The 18,049-nt window shown below is 42.7% G+C and overlaps 2 protein-coding genes across 3 annotated transcripts in view; one reads left to right on the forward strand and one right to left on the reverse strand.

The window, feature by feature from the left end:
- Positions 1-18,049, forward strand: part of SNX30 (sorting nexin family member 30) — a 68,415-nt gene that overhangs the window by 47,132 nt on the left and 3,234 nt on the right. The window contains exon 9 of one of the 2 annotated variants that reach the window (XM_039566897.1): positions 1,282-6,241. The exons of the other annotated variant lie outside the window; for it this stretch is intronic. Coding sequence (XP_039422831.1) covers positions 1,282-1,341 — 60 coding nt within the window. The 3' untranslated portion in view covers positions 1,342-6,241. Of the gene's footprint in view, positions 1-1,281; positions 6,242-18,049 lie in introns of those variants that run through there. 2 annotated transcript variants of the gene reach the window in all.
- Positions 6,963-13,614, reverse strand: SLC46A2 (solute carrier family 46 member 2). The gene is made up of 4 exons (XM_010401311.3): positions 12,030-13,614; positions 10,401-10,484; positions 8,626-8,782; positions 6,963-7,592 (listed from the first exon to the last, which is right to left on the reverse strand). The coding sequence occupies exons 1-4, from the start codon at positions 13,339-13,341 to the stop codon at positions 7,535-7,537; spliced, it is 1,611 nt and encodes a 536-aa protein (XP_010399613.2). The 5' UTR covers positions 13,342-13,614; the 3' UTR covers positions 6,963-7,534.

The raw sequence follows: 18,049 nt of genomic DNA on the forward strand, positions 1-18,049 counted from the left end.
CCAGTTTAAAGCAATTGTCCCTTGTCTTATCACCACAAGCCCTTGTAAAAAGTCCTCCTTCAGCTGTCTCATAAGCCCCATTTAGGTATATTAAATATTAAACACTACTAGAACTACTATGCTTATGCACAGCCTAGTAAACATACTTCATCTTGTCTGTTCATTTTTCTACATCTACTTTATAAGCTGTTTCCTGTGCTAGGTTACCTCTCTGTGTAATATTAGTATGCAGTACCCTTTCCCCTTCCAATGTCTGTCTTGTTCATAACTACTCACACAGAACTTCCTTCATCCTGGTTTCTCTTCTAAGGCTGCTGTGGAGGGGGATGTTAGAGACTCCACTGAACATCCAGCAGTGCCTCTGCAATTGATAGTTAGATCTGTACACTGTACGTTAGTTTTGCTTTTAGCAAGGAAGCTTTTTTGGTAAGAAAGTGTCCAGTCACTTCAGGGTACACACCTAGAAGTACTCTATTTATCTGCAGTACAGTCAGCAAAGTTAGAAGGAAGACGTCTGTCAACAGTGACTTGTTGATATAAGAGCTGCTGATGAGTTTGCCCATTTTCAGCATTTAATAATTTGGATTCCACAGTCTTTATTTGCCCAGTTTTTACTTCTGGGCTCTATGTGTTTGAAAGACACAGTACAAGTACTGTAGTAGTAAGTGTATGTGTCCAGGAAAATGACTCCAAAGCCCAGGGTGGATTTCTAATAACCCAGAAGCTACACTCCACTTACAGTTTACTATATCAGGCACTACCAGTTTTTCTGGAGTCAAGTCCCAGAGTTGTACTGGAATACACTGTGTCTCAAAACTAACTTCCCTAAAGGCGTGTTTTCTCTCAAATACGTTTGCTGGAGATAGTCTGTAATAGCTGCCATTTTGTCCAAATCAGTGTTCACCCACAGTCACACCACAAAGATGTAAATTTCTACTCAAAACAGGTTGTCTGCCTAGCTGAAAGCTGTGGTATTCTTCAGTTTAGAAAAATCCAGGTTAGTATTTGGAAATCCTGGGTGTTCTGATGACTTTTAATGGCTTGGGCCAGCTGGTGACTTTGGAAAACTTGAATTTGTTGAATTTGTTTGGAAGGTGCAGCTATTCTAACACTTACTTGCTGTTTGAGATCCTGGGTTTTTTTCCCCCTTCTGTAATCATCTGTAAAGACCCACATAACTTTTCTTCTACTTGTATGCTATTGGTCTAGAAGGGTTGGTCAGAAGTTTCATGAACCGATATAAAATCAATTTTTTAAATCAATCTTTCTTTCTTTCTTCAGTGCCTTACGGCGTGGGAGTCAATTATACCACTACTGCAAGACAAGCCAGAGACCAAATAAGAAGTACCTTCATGGACAGTCTAGCACTTCAATGCTCAGTACCACTAGTCATACTGGAACTGTATGGAGAACTCTTTTTGTTAAGTTAACTGAAATGACAGCTGCACTTAGTTTTTCAGAGTATCTGTTCCAGCCTATTTGAATTTTTTTTCCTCAATTTTTGTGTTTAAACTGGGGTATGTTTCATCTTTTTGAGTTATCTTGAATGGTTCCTTCTTTATCCTGTGGAGTGATTGGGGTTCATAGTGAAAGTGCATGGGGATCTTGATAAAATTTACCTCTCTAGTCTGGAAGGAACTAATGAGTGGAACACTAAAAAGATGAAAATAAAACTCTACTGCAAGGTGCCAAATGACATCTTTATTACCATTCTGTTTTGTTGCTTAAAAATACCCCCCAATAATTATTTCTATGATACAGTACTCCCTAACCAATCCTTGTCCCTTTTTTTTTTTTTTTTTGGAATGGACAGGAAAAGGCTGCAAAAGAATATTTTCTGTTTTGCTACTGCCCATGTGCTCCCTCTGGATGAAATGGTCTCTGGAGACTTTTCCATCTGGGAGTCGGGCTGGTTCTAGACAGACCATACCAACACCAGCCACAGATAGGCGGTGATGCAAGCATGAACTGTGGTTTTTGTGAGTGTGGCATGCTGTTGGTTCATACTGAGTATCTTTGTTTACCTTGGTGATTATGAAATAATGTCAGTTGACTGAAGTGTACTTGTGACTGACTTGGGGATCAAAACCAGCCTAGCTGTGGGAATGAGTTGGACAGCGGCCTTTCAAGGGCTGTGGGAATGGGGGAGGAAGTATGAGTCTTTAATTTTCCCAAAGCTAGCTCCGGAAGTTGCGTGGTGGAGGTCTCTTGCACCATGCTTTGAATAATGGGTTTTACTAGAGCTACTTTAGGCTTGGTCACCTAAGATGTAAATGTAGTAAAAGTAGAACTCTGCTTTCTCTCCTCACGCTTTCTTTGCAGCAGCCAGAAGCCAAAAGGTGTAAATGCTTCCTTCCACCAAGCATCAGTGTGTGAAAGCTGCCTTAAATGGTTTGGTGGGGGATAGATGGGTACCCTATGAGGTACACCTAGTGTTCAAATCTGTCTCTGCTGAACCACACGGCAAATCTTTTAGGACTACTTTTGGTATAGATCTATTTTCTTAGTAGTTTCTGTTGGCCTTTAGAATTGTAGCTGCTTCTGCAAGTACTTTTTTGTCCTTTCTCTTGCAGTCCAACCCCAAGTAAATGCCTACTTGGTGTTAATGGCCTTAGGAATGCTGATGTGATTTAACCATCCTAAGTGAGGGGGGTCAGAGCTCATATGACTGTAATACTGGGATTTAGGGCAATAAATAACTGTGCTTACTGCTAAATTTGAGTGATTACTTGTTCTCTGGCAACATTCTTGCAAAGAATGTGAGCAGTGATTGACTTTGTGCAACTTCTCTGTTCTCCTGTGGCAACCTACCAGGTACTAGTCTGATTTGGAATTTATTCCTTCATAAACACCAACTGAACCTGCAGCCACCCTTCTCACCCTGGTGGCTTTATGGAACCCTCAAGATGAGTTATTGCAGCACTGTGGTAGCTGTCAGGCTAATAAGATGGTGCTCTCTGCATGAAAAAGTAAAATATAAAACATTCTAAGAAGTTCTTCTTGACTCAGCCTTCACTGACAGCTCCATGGTACTAAACAAACTATGTTTCCTGTTTTAAGGTCAGTTTGTCAATATGCACTTTTTGGTGTAAATGAGAACTCTGGTGTAAGTTGCTGTTAGGTTCAGAATCACAGACTCCTCTTGTTCAGGGGAAGTACTTAAGAGGATAATCTTGAAGCAATCTAGAATAAGCACTTGTGTACTAGCTAACAGTCTGGCCTTCAGGGTTACAGTCTTCCCCGTTTTCTGCAAAGAAATATCAACGTGCTTTTTGAATTAGTTCATGTGGAGTAAATGGAATTTTGTAGTTGACTCTACAGCATCACTGGGACTCAAGCAAAATATAATTTGAACTAATATTTAGTCAGCCTTCCCACCATCTTATTAAAATAAACGGCAAAAGATGAGTAGGAAGGGTGGTGGTTTTTTCCTACAGATGATTTAATCTGATGCCTTACAGCACTAAGGTCCTCTTCCTGCTTTGCTTTATGTCAAACTGAAGTGGGTGTTGCTTCTGGAGAATTTAGCAATTAACATCACAGCTGTTCATGAGAAGCATAATGGACAGTGGAGAGTACCAAGTGAAGTTCAAATCAACATGTAACTGTTGAAATCAACATGGAGCTGTTGAAGATCGGGATTTCTTATGTGGTCTGGACCAAAACCTCTTAAACTCATACAAGGGAAGTAAAACTTGACATTCAAAAGAGAAGTCCTCTGCAAGAATTGCTGCAGTGTAATAAGGGTGTGCAATGGTGGGTCTGAGCTTCTATGGGCAGTGGAGTGGTCTTATGAAGAGGTGTTGTAAATCACTAGGTAACTGAAGGAGAAGCTGTGGGTGAGGTGTGGGGACATTTGGGGCAGCCATGCCAGTCAGGAGAACTACAAAAGTTGCAGGAAATTCCTGTAAGATGTGGAGAGTGACACTTGTATCATATACAACTGCTGTTAGCGGGAGGTGGAGTCCTGAACTGAGAGTGAAACTCTTAACATGTTATCCTGTAATCCTTACAGAATAAAAGTCTTTACTTTGGAGGGTCCAGACTTCCATGAGAGAAATAGAAGGTGTTGGTAAAGGGAAGCAGGAATAGTGCAGGAGCTTCATCTTTGAGTAACTTGTTAAGTGTTAAGTCACTTAAGATGACTCTCTGCACGTGCACCAAAATGACACCAAAAGTAGTTGGCACCCTTTCTATGAGTCTGTTTAACGTGTGCTTCCTTCAGCCATCCTTAAATCAGCCCAGTTTTCCTCATAATCCATAGCCAGGGCAAAGTCCCTCTCAGAGGATGCATAATTCACTGCTGCCCAGTTACCTCTGTATAGTTTCTGTGGTGTTTGTTTCTTCTCTTAAGTGGCACCAGCACAATAAAGGAAGCACTGAGATCTTGTTTCTATGCTCAGTAATGGACCATGCATTATACAGGTTCCTGTATACCTTTACCAGGTTCTAAATCTTGCAATAAAACATCATGGCTTTTTCAGGTATACATTGAAAAATGAAAAGGTAGTATGTGTAACCCTAAAGACACAAACAGTTCCCATGTGAGTTGTATCAAAGAATAAAGTATGATTCTTCACTGAATTCTACTTGGATTTTTGCTGCACTAAAACTTATGCTAAAGATAAAGTAGTGGAATTAGTGATAGAAACAAAACATGAGTGGCAGAGACAGTTGTGTGGAGGTACTGTGCAGTAGCCTTGAAGCAGTGGCTGTGCTTAGCCTGTTCATATTGCTTCAGGTGTCAGTCCTGCAGATGCCAGGGTACAAAAGAATTCTCTCACAGATCAGCAGGGACTCTTCTGTATTTTAACAGAAGCCATACTTTTGTTAAAACTTGCACAATTTAACTGGATATAGTTATGATTATTGTTGCAGACTGTTGAAAATCCTTGTCCTGATAACCACTGAACATAATTGTGTAGACTATACAAGCACATTAGATGAGATGTTCTGTCAAATTCTGGAGGTAGAACATTCTTTCCTTGGGTGCATTAACTTCTACTACAACAACTAATACATAGGGAAAATGAGGACTAATTTTTTTAAGATAGGCAAGTTGCAAGTACTTGTTGGATTATTTTTTTTTTCCTCTTGTGAAGTAAAACTGGGGATCACAGGAATAAACTTGCCTTCAGGCAGACTGAATGTGGCATTTAAAACCTTTTGGAAGTGCTGTTGAACCAATTTACAAACTAAAATGGCAGTGCTTAATTCTGTGCTTAGCACTTGGAAGTCTTGCTGAAGTATCTGACTTGTACAAGTATGTAGTAATGAACTGGACAAGTTTTAAGGTTGCATGCCTAGAGCACAGTAAATGTGCAGAAAATAATGAACTTTCCAAAGAGGTGTAAGTAGATCACCCTTTTGTAAATGGCATGCTAAAACAATAACAGCTAGTCACTGTCCTAGACTACTTTGAAGGTCTTGGTGTTCTATGCTTTGGAGCTAAACCATTTCCTTAACCCTGCTGCTGGGATATGTATCCATACATTCAGATCAAGCTGCAGGGTTATGGCCAGTGCAACATTCCCACTGCACAAGGAGACAGATTGCTGAAGGCCAATCTTACAATAAGAGCCAAAGGGCTTTTGTCTATAGTACACAAAAATAAAGAAGCACAGTCCTTGTTCTCGCTTCTCTGTGCCTGCATCCCTCTGTCCCTCCCTAAGGTCTGGAGAGTTGGGCCATGCAGGTGAAGGCAAGCTGGCTGTGAGCCTCACACACTGTGGTGAAGGTATCGGTGATGGGGACCAAAATGGTGCTGGTTCCTTGTCCAGACTCCTCTGCTTTCACTCTATAAACCCACTCACCAGAACCAGAGTCACTGTTCATACCATTAAAATACAAAATGAAAGCTGTGAAAAGACTTATCTCTGTATGAATTAGCTAGTAAACTATGTAAAAATGGGAAGGAGGCTTTTGTTTCCTGTACTTGGCCAAATATGCTCTTGTTCAGACTCGCAGGCTAGGAAATGCTGTCTTGCCTTCTGGTGCTGGCATGTTTCTATACCCTTTCATATATCCTTATAACTATACTTTGTGCATTGTTTACTATGGAACTAGTATTGATGGAGAAAAATACTTTGAGGTAAAACTGTTTGTAATTCTCTATTAGTGTGTACATTTTTAAAAAATGTGCCATTTGTTTACCTCAATTAATTTAATGGAATGGACCAATAAATGTATTTAAAGATGACTCCTTTACTTAGAATAAAGTTTCATTTTTTTGCAATCTTCACTGTTGAAATTACGTGTGCTTATTTTGCTGAGCAGCTCACTATCTTACTGCAGAAATACCCTTCCCCTGAAATCTCATTCCATGGTTGATGTAACTAGAAGTCATCTGACTTGTTGCTGCATTACTTCTGGTACTGAAAGTGATGGAGCTGAGGAAAGATTGTGTCTGTATGTGGGGGACAGGGTGGCAGCAACTTTCTCTGAGCAAGGCATTGTGTAGTGATGAACCAACTTCTGCTTGCTATACCCCTGGCTTGAACTGAAGCTGCCTGATTTACCTCCAGATTATTTCAGTTATTTAAGGGCTTTTAACTTCCCTTTACTTAGTCTAGGACCTTGGTAGCCTTAATCGTTCTTAGCTCAATTAGCATGTAAGAAGACACATCCTTGTGAGACATGCCAGACTTTTGACTCACGTTTGGATTTATGTGATACCATCTCATGCTAGTTGCTGTATTGTATGAGCTTCCTTTCCAACCCAGATTAAAGCTGAGGTAACATGGTGACTATTACATGGTATCAGTGTCCTTACACCTCCAAAAAGCCTGTAGGAACTGTGTGCTGCACTTACCTGTTCTTAACCTGTTACAAGAGCAGCACATCGTGGTGGTGTGAGCTGAAACACCAGCATTAGCTCTTGAGTCTTAGTCCTCACATGAGCTCTGTTGAAGCACTGTCCAGGGACAGTGGGGACAATTTCCCAAAAGTCAGGGTCATGAACATCTGTTCAGGGGTGTTTTATTGTAGGGATTACTAAAATTCTGTTAATCTTACATATTTTTACAGTGGTATTTTTCTGTTTTCTTTTACGTAACATTAATTGGCTGGGCTGATAACATCTTCTGTAGCAGGTGGCGAGCCAGTGTGTCCTGCTGATGGCCCTGTGCACATGGCATATGGCTTGCAGCCCCGTTTCATCAGCCAAAGTCACAGAACTGCCCTGAGATTTCTGAATGAACAGACAAGAAGGAACTAATGGAAAACCAATCCTCTGCTTTCCTCTTCCACTCTGAACGATGTGTCTAGAAATGTCGTTTTCATTTCTAGCCTGTATTCTTGTCCCTCTCTGGTATTACTAACCAGCCTAGCAAAAAGCAGAATGCTCTGAGGACTTCTGGTGTGCAGATACTCTGCAAGATGAGGTGCTGCAGAAATAACAAGGCAGACGTCTCTTCCTGGGCGAGCTGAGTGGCTGAGAGGTTGTGGCATGCTGTGAAGTGGAAATACAAATGCTATGCAGCCTGTAGTGTTGGTAACTACTGTAGGGACTAATGATCACCAAAAGATGCCTCTGTTACTCAGTCAGAATCTCCAGGGACCCAGTGGTTGACCGTTGTTTGATGGCCACAAAGCTGTGAAGAACAATACAAATGCAGATAATAAGAGTTAGCAAACTACCTTCTCAAACTGCAGTCCACATCTGTATCTTAAACTTTGTCGGGGTGTCTGGAGCTGGCTGAGTGCTATTGGGATTCCTCTCAATGATCTGACAGCCTCTTTTGTGTACAAGCAATGACACTGGCACCATTTGTCATCCTTCAGACTTTAATAACACCTGTTTGTGCTGATAATGGTACTTCTATTTGGAGCCTGTATTAAAAAGCATTTGAATACCTAGCAGTGACCCCTGTTAAACAGAGGGTTGTGCATAAGAAACAAGTCTTTTGTGTCTGGAAGATTTGAGGCAGAAAGCACAGTCGGGAATGATGACTATGAAGCAGACTTCTAATGGACAAGGTGTAAAAGTAGACGGAGAGGTTGTTCCAGCTTTCTCTCTTCAAATTAAGCTGTTTTTGTGCTTAAAATTTGTTCTTGAAATTGTACCTCTCAGTCACTCTCAGTAGTAGTACTGTTGGGCAAATTCAGTGGACCGGAAAAAGTAACCATTTCCTTCACCGTGGTAATGGTTTCTCTTTGAAACATTTGAGAGAGACTCAGATTATTCTTTTCTGTCATAATGGGTAAGTAACACAATGGAATTTTTAAAAAACACTTTGTGTAGGGTTATTCCTTCATTCTACTTATTATTACTTTCACAGTATCAAACACTTGTATATGTGTGAATGCTTTGTCTCCTGGCATTATTAGCTGTTAAACTGCCAAATACTCTTCCTGCAGCAATTTGTGCTACATTAAACAAAAATAAGATTTAAAAACCCCACTTACTAGACATTGCAGTTTTCATTCTTTGAATCTCCTTGATATTTGTCAACTCATTTCTGCAAGTTTGTTTCTTCCTTTTTTTTTTTTAAATTCAGTTGCGGAGGGGTGTTGTTGTTTTCTTTTTAAATTTTTTTCCTATCTGTATTATATATTTTAGACCTGGAATCAGGAAGCATGGAGAAAATACATGTCCTTTTTAACAAAATCTTTCCTGTTTCTTACCTTAAAGGTAGGAAAGTCAGGCAGCCAACCAGGAAAGACAAAATGAAGCAGAAGCCGCTGTACCAGTCCAGTGTGTTTTGATAGATCTTGTTGTAGACTGTAGATGTCACTACTCCCGTGGTGACTAAAGACAGCTGCAGCAGGACAAACACCTTACCTGTAAGACAAGAACATAGTTTGTTACTCTGGGGATTAAAAAACCAGCTGTGGTATGTCCCTGACAAATCCAGGATCACACCTGTGTAGTCATTGCTTCACTGACACCAGATGGCGTGAGTTTGTAGACCACAAATTATTTTTCCTTCTTTTAGACGTGGGACAAAAGATCCAACTGGAAAACTGTCTGCCTAAACAGTCTACATATACAGGTAGCTGCTTGAAAGAGCGGCAATAAACTGGTCAGTAAGTGTTCCTTCTCCTAGGAGGTAGAAGAGTAGTCTAGACTAACATCTTCAGGACAGGAGAAATTTTAGTCAGGGTCTGCTTCTGGCCTAGGCCAGAAAAGTGGTTCACAGGGTTAAAATTATAATAATGCCTGAAATAGGGATGTGTGTGTCATTTGTATGATGTTTCATGTGGAAGAATGGTAGAAACTGAATTCTAGTTGAAACCACTCTTTACTGGAGGGTTTCTGTCATGATATATGAGTGAAGGGGAAGTAACCCAGCCCTGCTGGGACATGCAGACAGGGGGCAAGGTCAGGGCTGTGTGCTGAGCCTGCTGCCCAGGCAGCCTTCTGCAGCCACTCAGCACCAGCAGCTACCAGCTAAGGAGATGAGACTGCCACCAGAAGGCAAGGGCTGCTCTGCTGCAGGGTCCTACTCGAGGTCTGGACTGATGCTGTTGTCACGTGCAGCCCGTATGGCTCAAGGGGGAGGTTAAAAATGTTTGATTTCTAGTGATTAATTTGGGTTGTGAGCTGTGCTGCTTGTGGCAGGTAGATGATTTTGCTGTGGTGGATGTTGACGGAGCACAAGAAATAGGAATTAACTGGTGACAGTGCAGTCTCATGTTCATATGGCAGAAAGGAGAAGGATGTGAAGGATGGCTGAGGGAACATGTCTGGAGGAGGTATGAGCAGTTGTGGGCCTGTAGTGCCGTTTGAATGAATGGCCAGTCCTGTCTCTTGTGTCTAAATCTAGCTCATTGGGGTAAAAATAGTAGGCTTCAATATGCTGTTGTAAAATACATTTTATTAATTTGTAATACATATATTAATGGAAAAGAATTCCTGCTGCTGTTCCAAGAAGGGTCAATTTTTATATAAAGGTTATTACTTGTAGTTAAATCAGGTCTGTCAGGAACAAACTGCCAAGAACTTGAAGAAATGTTTAGAGAGCATAACTGAAAAAAAGATGAAAAAATCCATCCTTCCCAAAACTGAAAGTAAAAGAAGCCAGATATAAAATGGTGTGTCCATCACACTGCTTCAACTCAATGTCCTGCTTTTCTTGGTTCTCCCTGCAGTACTGTGTTTTTAAGCAGCACCTCAGCTATTTTCCCTGCCTTTGAACTATGCACGGATTGTAATCTTTTGAAGTATGTGCTGAAAATTCTGTGGATAAATGATGATGCAACCAAGGACGAGAAGATTGGATGTGAGAATCTAGTCCAGCCAGTTTCTCTGCTTCTCCCTTCCTGTTTGTGGTATCATGTGTTCTGGTATTATTACACAAAGCACAGATTGCAGCAATAACTTACCCTTCTCTTTGTACTCTAAGCAGAATAAAGGGATTTCAGGGGGTTTTGATTGGTAAGGTAACCAAAATACTCACCATAGGATGATCCTTCAACATGCTTGGACAACATGGACCTGATGGTTGGTAAAGGGATGAGGGCAAAGAGCATCACTGCCCGTGCTGTAATGCAATGAATTTTGAGTTATCACCAGTACCTCTTTGTCACCCAACACAACCATTGCTTTTGAAGATTACATGCCTCTGGCTTGGGCAGGCACCTTGCTTCACCTCTTCTCATCCGCTGAGTGCTAAAAAGAGGTAGGTTTCACTTCATCCAAGGCAGATAAGCCACCTATTGCTCCCATTAGCAGAGATACTTTGCCCAAACTAGACATGGTCTCTTGTTCTCAGCCAGACATCCCAGCATAGATGGGTTCCTCACTCTCCTTTGAGGTAGTGAGGATGATGGTTTAAGTGGTAACATGCAGAGAAAGCCCCCTGTGCTACACAGTCTTGACAGGAACATCTACATCTATCTTGTATCTTGGTGCTTCTGTCTTGCAGTATTCTAGCCTGTCTCTACTGTGAAAATTTATAGGGAGCTGGAATTACTTTCCTGTCAGCAGAACCAACCTCAGTGAAGACCTGGTCCATGTCTGGTGTACCAATGTGCATCTGCAATTCAGGGAATAAGCATCCTACACACTGCATAGCAGCACGTCTTCATGTTCAAGATGAGCCTAATTAGTAAGCAACTTAATTTTTTTATCTTTTATTCCCCAGCTTGATTGCCTAAACAAACAAAATCTCTTAAAATTTTTACTCAGTGTTTGGCTTAGTACACAAATACAATATCGTATCATTTTTCCCTTTAGAACAAATTCATTTAATTTTCTATTTCCCATTCCCTGTAGGGACAGACAGAAAAATCACTTCAGGACATTTTTCTCCATTTATTTCTCACTTTCAGAAGCAAAACCTTAAAGCCATGCAATAGACAATACTCTGTGAGATAGCTCCGCCACAATGAATGCAGTTCCTGGGTTTTGTTTTCTGTGTTTTGTCATAGGGTAACTCTCAAAAATAAACTTGCCTTTCCTTTATCATGGGATGCTGCCCCATCTATTGTTACCTGTCCCTTAGTAATTTATGTACACTGTGGGATTTGTAAACTACATTATTGTGATAGTTTACACCTCCAGTGTTTCACTGAGTTTCCCAGCAGCCATAAGTGCCTTCATATGACAAAAATAAATCACATCTTAAGGTGTTCACTTAATAGGAAGCCGTTGCCATTTTGTTTCTGTTGTGGCCTGAAGCCTTACCTCAGAAGTGAAGGAAGTGCTTCCTACTGATGCAGTGATGTGGTCCTACCAGTACAGGGAGTCAGCAACAATTCCCAGTCCCCCTGAGTGTGAACATCTTTCTGCTCAGACCTGGTCTGTGACCAGCAGATGAATTGCAAGTCAGTGGGCCTTAAACTAATCCTTGGCAGGAGTGTATGCCTCCTCAGAATATTGTAGAGTGCTGAGTCTTAAGAGTACAAAGGGAAATGTGGGGAAAGAGGAGTAATAAGAATGCTCTCCTGCAAATTGCCCATGTGATGGTCTGCCTAACTCCCTGCTTGCAAACTTGTCATGAAGCAAAGCAAAAAGCTCTTCCAGTGATGTTGAAACACCCCTGTCCCAGGGTGTATTTACTCATGTGAGTGGCTGTTCAACTCACCAATGTAGAACAGGAACGTCCACTGCACGAAGGCCATGATGAGGATGCCAGCACTGAACGATGCTACTCCAATCATGATCATGGTAATGTCCCTCAAGTATCTGGAGAACACGAGTACCCCTAGGAAACTGGTAATGAAGATCACGTACCCAGCAGCGTTGCCATGGCCAATCTCCACAGCATTCCAACTTAAAGGTTCCCTGAGCAAGAACAGTGGGAGCACGTTCATTGCGCCAACCACAGCAAGGTCATAGAGGATTGCTGCCACAAACAGCAGGATGATGATGAGTTTTGAGGGGGATACTGGAGTGGAGATGCTGCCCTCTGACGGTTGGGAACTCCCTGCTGCTGCTGCTTCAGGTAGCTGACCACCCACCTCCTCTGCACTCTTGGCTTTGGCTGGGCAGGAAGCTGCTGGCTTGGGGACTGTGAGGACAAAAATGCTGTAGAGGAGACAGAAGGCATAGCAAGCAATGCTGCAGCACACCAGCACGGTGCCTTCTCGATAGCGGTCACTGAAGCCAACAAAGAGGTAGCCAGATGCCATGCTTCCCAGAAAGCCAGCGAGGCCGTACACCAGTTCAATAATGATGAGCCGCAGAGACCTCTTGCTCTCAGACGACCCCAGGGATCCCAGAGCCATGATGCCTGCCCAAAGTGTGGTGAAGCCTCCAGTCAGCCCATTGAAGGCAGCAGCCCCATACATCACCTCCACTGGCCAGTCCAGCAAGATCAGGAGCAACAGGAGAGTTTTGGAGCCCATATAACCAAGAAGAGGGAAGCAGATGGGGATCTTCCGATGTATCCTGTCCCCCAGCTTGGACAAGCCATAGGCTGACACCAGTGGGCTCAGGCCCAGAACTAGGTTGTAGATGATATAAAAATTAGATACAGCCTTCTGCTGAGCATCTTCCACGGCATGGGAGGGAGCAGTGCTGTTGGTCAGATTGTAGTAGTTCTTCACCACCAGCAGCAGTGCTGTGTCGTAGAAGGCACTGGCCACTTGGGAACCCGCGACCACTGGTTCAATCCACGTCCTCATTGCTGCTATCCCCACCATGCTGCTAGCCACCACGTCTTCTTGGAGAGAGCTGCTTTCAGGGAGATGCACGTGAGGAAACAGCTCCTCAGAAGCTCTGCTCTGGAGGCATGTTTGGAAACAAGCAGCAAAAGGAAAAATAAAAGGTCTGCCAGGCTGCACAGGATCGGAGAATTGTGGAAGAGATGATCTGGCTGGGAGGATATTTGCACCTCGCCTTGCTATGTGTACACACACCTGCACATCCCTGTGCTGCTCTGAGCTCTGGCTCATACATGGGAGGCTTTTGTACAGCCAGAGAACGCCCTGCTGGTGACTGCTGCTGCTCCTCTTCCTGGTGTGGTTTCAACAGAGGTCAGATGACCTGGGGAATTTCTCTCTCACAGAGTAGGAAGTGAAAATGCCCAGTCAAGTAATTGCTGTAATTTGGGGTGGTGGTTTGTTTTTTGTTTGTTGACTTTTTGGGGTTTTTTTCTCCTTTTGGTATACTTAATGTATCACAGGACTCTCAAGAGTGGTTGTGGGGGCAGGGGATGGCTATGTGCCTTTTTATCAGGTAATTTGTGAATTTCCCTTACTGCCACCTCATTTTTCTTTTGTGTACACAAATATGTCATTGACTCTTTCGCTTTTTCCTGCTCCTGTTTTCCCTGTTGCTGCATCATGCCCCTTATGTCATTGTTGTTTCAATAATGCAGTCCGGAAATTACACCAAAGAGAAATTAAAAGGGAAAAGTTCTATTTTTGGTAGCCTGTCTCCTATGGCTGCCACTCTGCTTGCTGCATCCCTTGGCTTTACAGTGTGGGAATTTCCAAGCAGTTGAGAGAAGTCCCAGTTCATCCAAAGGCATCAGTGACTGCTGTGTCCCAGTAATCAGCCAGTTCAGCTGCAGGCAGAGGTGGGTGAGAGTCCGCCTCTGGAGAAGAGTTTTCCAGCCCTAGCTCCTGGGGGAGATGGCTGTGCATCTCTGCAGGTGCTTATTGCCACAGACTCTCAAGCTTTGTAGCTTGATGTCAGCTTCCAATTTTGCTGCTGCCCAAGGGGCAGGTGAAACAACCCACTCAAGGAGGGCCGTGTGGGCACGGCAGTGCTGCTAGCCAGAGGCACAAGAAGCTCTTGGACCAGGACATGGTGGAAGCAGGCTGCCAGCTCCAAGGACAATGCTTGCAGTCCCAGCTGCAGGAAGTGCTTGGAGGATATTGGGCAGTCTCAAAAATGCTATCTTAAATGATCTCATTTTGTACTGGTTTAATGAATCATAACAGGCAGAATAACAATCTGTTCTAAGAAGATTTATGGTCATTACTTTAAAAAGTAAATTAATGATTAATTTGGAAAAGCAATGTTAAAACCTCCATCTGTTGGACTCTTCGTTGATTCAGGTGACATTTACTCAATGCCATGGCTCAAGAGTCTTTTTTTCACTCTGTTTGGTTGTGCAATAATTTTTGGCTTGTATTTTGATTAAAGGAAGAAAGACCCAATATCTAACAGGGAAAGGAGTGGGGAATTGCCTGCTAGAATGATTTGCTCTAGAAAATTTCATTTTCATCAGAGAATTTGTTTTTTTGTTAGACCAAAGGACTCTTAGCCAGCTGTAAATTATGTGTGTTGTTCCAACAGTTGTCTTTTTTTCCTTTTCCCCAGATTAGCTGAAAAAGGTGTCTAGGTTCTTCAGGTTTTATGGACAACTGGGACAATTTTTTTTCAGCAAACCCTGAAATATTTTCAGAGGATGGAAATTCCAGACAGCCTTACTGAAAACCCCAATGGATAAGCCTGTGACCAGTTTAAGCAACAAATGCAACCAAAGAAATGGCCACATTTTGCTTCACCCAGGAAGCCTTGTGTCTCCCACCAGAATTACAAGGAGAGATAAATTACTTGTTTCATTCAAGCTTCAGTGTGGGACGTGGGGTCTGGTGCAAAGGAATTAAATTGGAGTGCAGAGGTATGTTACAGTCAGTGTGCTCAAGACACTGCAGATATGCTCAACTCCTACTGGAAGCGTATTTTTGCTCTACACTTGATTGCATATACAGACTGCTTGGCTTATTCAGCCAACACTGTTCAGGCCTAGACAGATAATGAACTGTGCTAAATGTTACTAGTGATCTCATGAATTACATCTATATTTCCAGGCTATTCTGTGTGGTCACTCACATTAAATCTACTTTTTAGAACTAGTTCAAGTGGAAGGATATTTTTCCATGTCAGTAATTGCAAAGCAGTAAGTGCTAAAGTAAGAGTTTAGCTCAGGCTCCAAAATATTTACCACTGAAAAGCAATTTTCACAAATCCCATATTCATTTGATGCCACAAAGTCTTCAAAATTCCTATTCTCTATTCTTATATTACTGATATTTATAGGGACATTTGCATCTGTTTTAAAACACGTTAATGCAGCATAAATGTAATGGAGCCTTAAGAGAGTGGCCCTTGACATTTAAGAAAAATGTACCTACAGAATCAGAGACTATCTTAATAACGAATGCAATGGTGTAGCCTGCTGGAAAACGAACACATTGTTTCAGGGAATTTCCCTCCAGAGTGGTCTTATCTGGAGGCCCATAGAGGCAGGGTCAGAACAGGTTTTACCAACTCTTCAATGTTTTTCAGCCTGGCCAAACCAGAGGTGTTTGATGTTTCCCTGTGGTGATGTTTTGCCTTCATGTGCAGTACTGCTGTTTCTATTTATGTTTCTTTTCCATTTAGGACAGTTACATCCCTTTTTCTTTCTGAACAGAGTTGCTGTAGGGAATTCAGTATGCTGAGGGACCTGGGCTAGGCAAGTACCAGCATTCTGGAACTTTGTCTTCAGCATTCCTTGTCTGAAAAGGTCCTTTTGACATCCTGGACTGCAATCCAATGTGGGCAAGTAAGCCCCCTTCATCTTCCTCCTCTCTAAGCCTGCTAATGAGATCTGTGATTTACAATCCCCTTCTGGCAAGGCATTTCGCCTCCAAGGTGGTAAATTGGCTCTGTAACTCCTCCTCTGGATGGTTACTTGGTGTGTGCAGATCATCTTCTTGCACACTGTGGCTTTGTGGCAGTGGCAAAGTGAGGAAACATGACTAGGAACTGTAAAGTGCCTGGGTCTGAGCCTGGATGGAGCTGCAGCCCCATCACAGCCCCAGGGAGAGGGAGAGCTGATTGAAAACACTGGGGAGAAGCATCTGTCTTAGTGATGGCCGATTTTCCTTTGGAAAATACTTCATCATAAGTGACCAAAGCATCGCCACAGGGATGTGGCATCCTAGTCAAGGGCAGTTGTCTTGGATCCAGAGCCACTGATGGTGGAAGCTAATGCCTGGACAATGTAAAAAGCCACTTAGCAGCCTTGTTTTGTGGCTCTGAGAAACAACATCAAGGTTGTTTGGGAACTCACAGGGCTGGTGCCAGTGTCTGTGGCACAACAGGTGGTAAGTGCACCATCACTGTAATAAAATACAGGCCCATGCCCTTATAGGTGCACCTGGAGGTGCCTCAGGCACCGAGACCTCTGGGCCAGCAGTCTGGCACTTGGGAGTTGCAGCACCATCAGACATGTTGGGATCATCTATGGAGACATCTGCTCTCCTCTGCTTCTCCTGGGAGGAAAAGGACGCACAGGCCACAGGCATTGGGAGCACACGGGTGCCTTTTGCCCCGTGCCTTGAGGCCTCACCTGCTGCTACTCATGAGCAAAGTCCAGGGTGGTGTGCAGGCCATGAAAAAGCTGGAGAGGGGATTTGCTCTATGGAGAGACCTCATGGGGACCACTGCCAGGAAGCATGGTGGGGAGGGGTGACCCCCCACAAGGGTAGGGAGACCTGCCAGCCCTCCTCTGGTAAAGGCTGGCACTCTCTGCCGCTTCACCACCACTTTGAGAACAACACAGGAGAGCAGCAAGGGGCTGGGAATGGCAGCACTGTCCAGTTGTCCTTCAGGACGGTCGCTGGCTGACCAAGCAGCACCAGACACCTACACATTTCCTTGCTTGTACTACCAGTCATCATGGTTTTCTCTATTTTTCTCCATTCAGAATTTTCTGCTTACCTTGTTGGAGTCTCCTGTGGGCCTATTCCCTGCTGAAAACAAAAATACACCATCCTTTGACAGATGCTTTTTGCTGAGTTGACTTTTTTCCCTTCAGCTTGAGGAACTTGGGCAATTAATAGTTCTGACAGCTAACTGTATGCCTTAACATTAATCCTCTCCATGGAAGCAGGAAAAAAGGCTTCTTGCAGTACCTGATGTCTGCCTGATCCGCTGGACCACAGAACAAATCCTGCCGTTGCTCTTAGATAAGCCCCATATAATCCTTGCACTAAACAAAATTTTTAGTTTGTGTGCCCATCCTCCTTTTCATTTATATTCATGTCTTTTTAAAAATTGTTGCCAAGGTATATATGTGTTTGGAACAGAAGCACTGCAAAGTTTAAGAGTGTGCAGGCAGCAATGGCCTTGACAAATGGAATGAAATAAACGATCCTAGCACTACAGCTTAAGCAATCCTATGTTGTATAAAAGTGGATAGTCTGGAAAAATGAAACAGCTATAGCAAAAGCATGATTATTAAAAAATTTCGCTACTGAATGAACTACAAACATTAATATATAAAAACTTGATTCAAACCCAAAAACTGCTTTCCTCATCCTAAGTGCTCTCCAAAGCCATTTCGAAATAATTTTGCTGGTCTACTTTTTTTTTGTTTGGGTCTGGAAGACTTTTGGCAATGGTGAATTGGTACCAAAAAGCCTACAAAAACGTTTAAATAACAATGTTTGCAAAAAACATTAAGGGTGAATAAAATCTCTGTAGAATTTGACTTGGGATTTATAAATTTGGAGAGGATCTGGGTGGTAAGTGTCAACATGAATTAGAGGAAGATAATAAACAGAGCATAATGTAAAGAATAATACGGCAGAATAAAGGAGGAGAAAGAAATAGTAAATCACCTATCCTTAGGAGTGAAGGGAGGAAAGGAAAGGAAAGGAA

The sequence above is a fragment of the Corvus cornix genome, chromosome Z (genome assembly GCF_000738735.6).
Source record: "Corvus cornix cornix isolate S_Up_H32 chromosome Z, ASM73873v5, whole genome shotgun sequence".
In the NCBI taxonomy this organism is placed as follows: Eukaryota; Metazoa; Chordata; class Aves; order Passeriformes; family Corvidae; genus Corvus; species Corvus cornix.

What these genes read in the sequence shown, in the direction of transcription:
- SLC46A2 (XM_010401311.3), bottom strand. Translation starts at nt 13,341, where the DNA reads ATGAGCCAGAGCTCAGAGCAGCACAGGGATGTGCAGGTGTGTGTACAC. An exon ending in TGTTGAAGGATCATCCTATG is followed by an intron (nt 8,783 to 10,400) that starts GTGAGTATTTTG and finishes CTTGTCTTACAG; the next exon opens with GTAAGGTGTTTGTCCTGCTG. An exon ending in CTGACTTTCCTACCTTTAAG is followed by an intron (nt 7,593 to 8,625) that starts GTAAGAAACAGG and finishes TGTTCTTCACAG; the next exon opens with CTTTGTGGCCATCAAACAAC.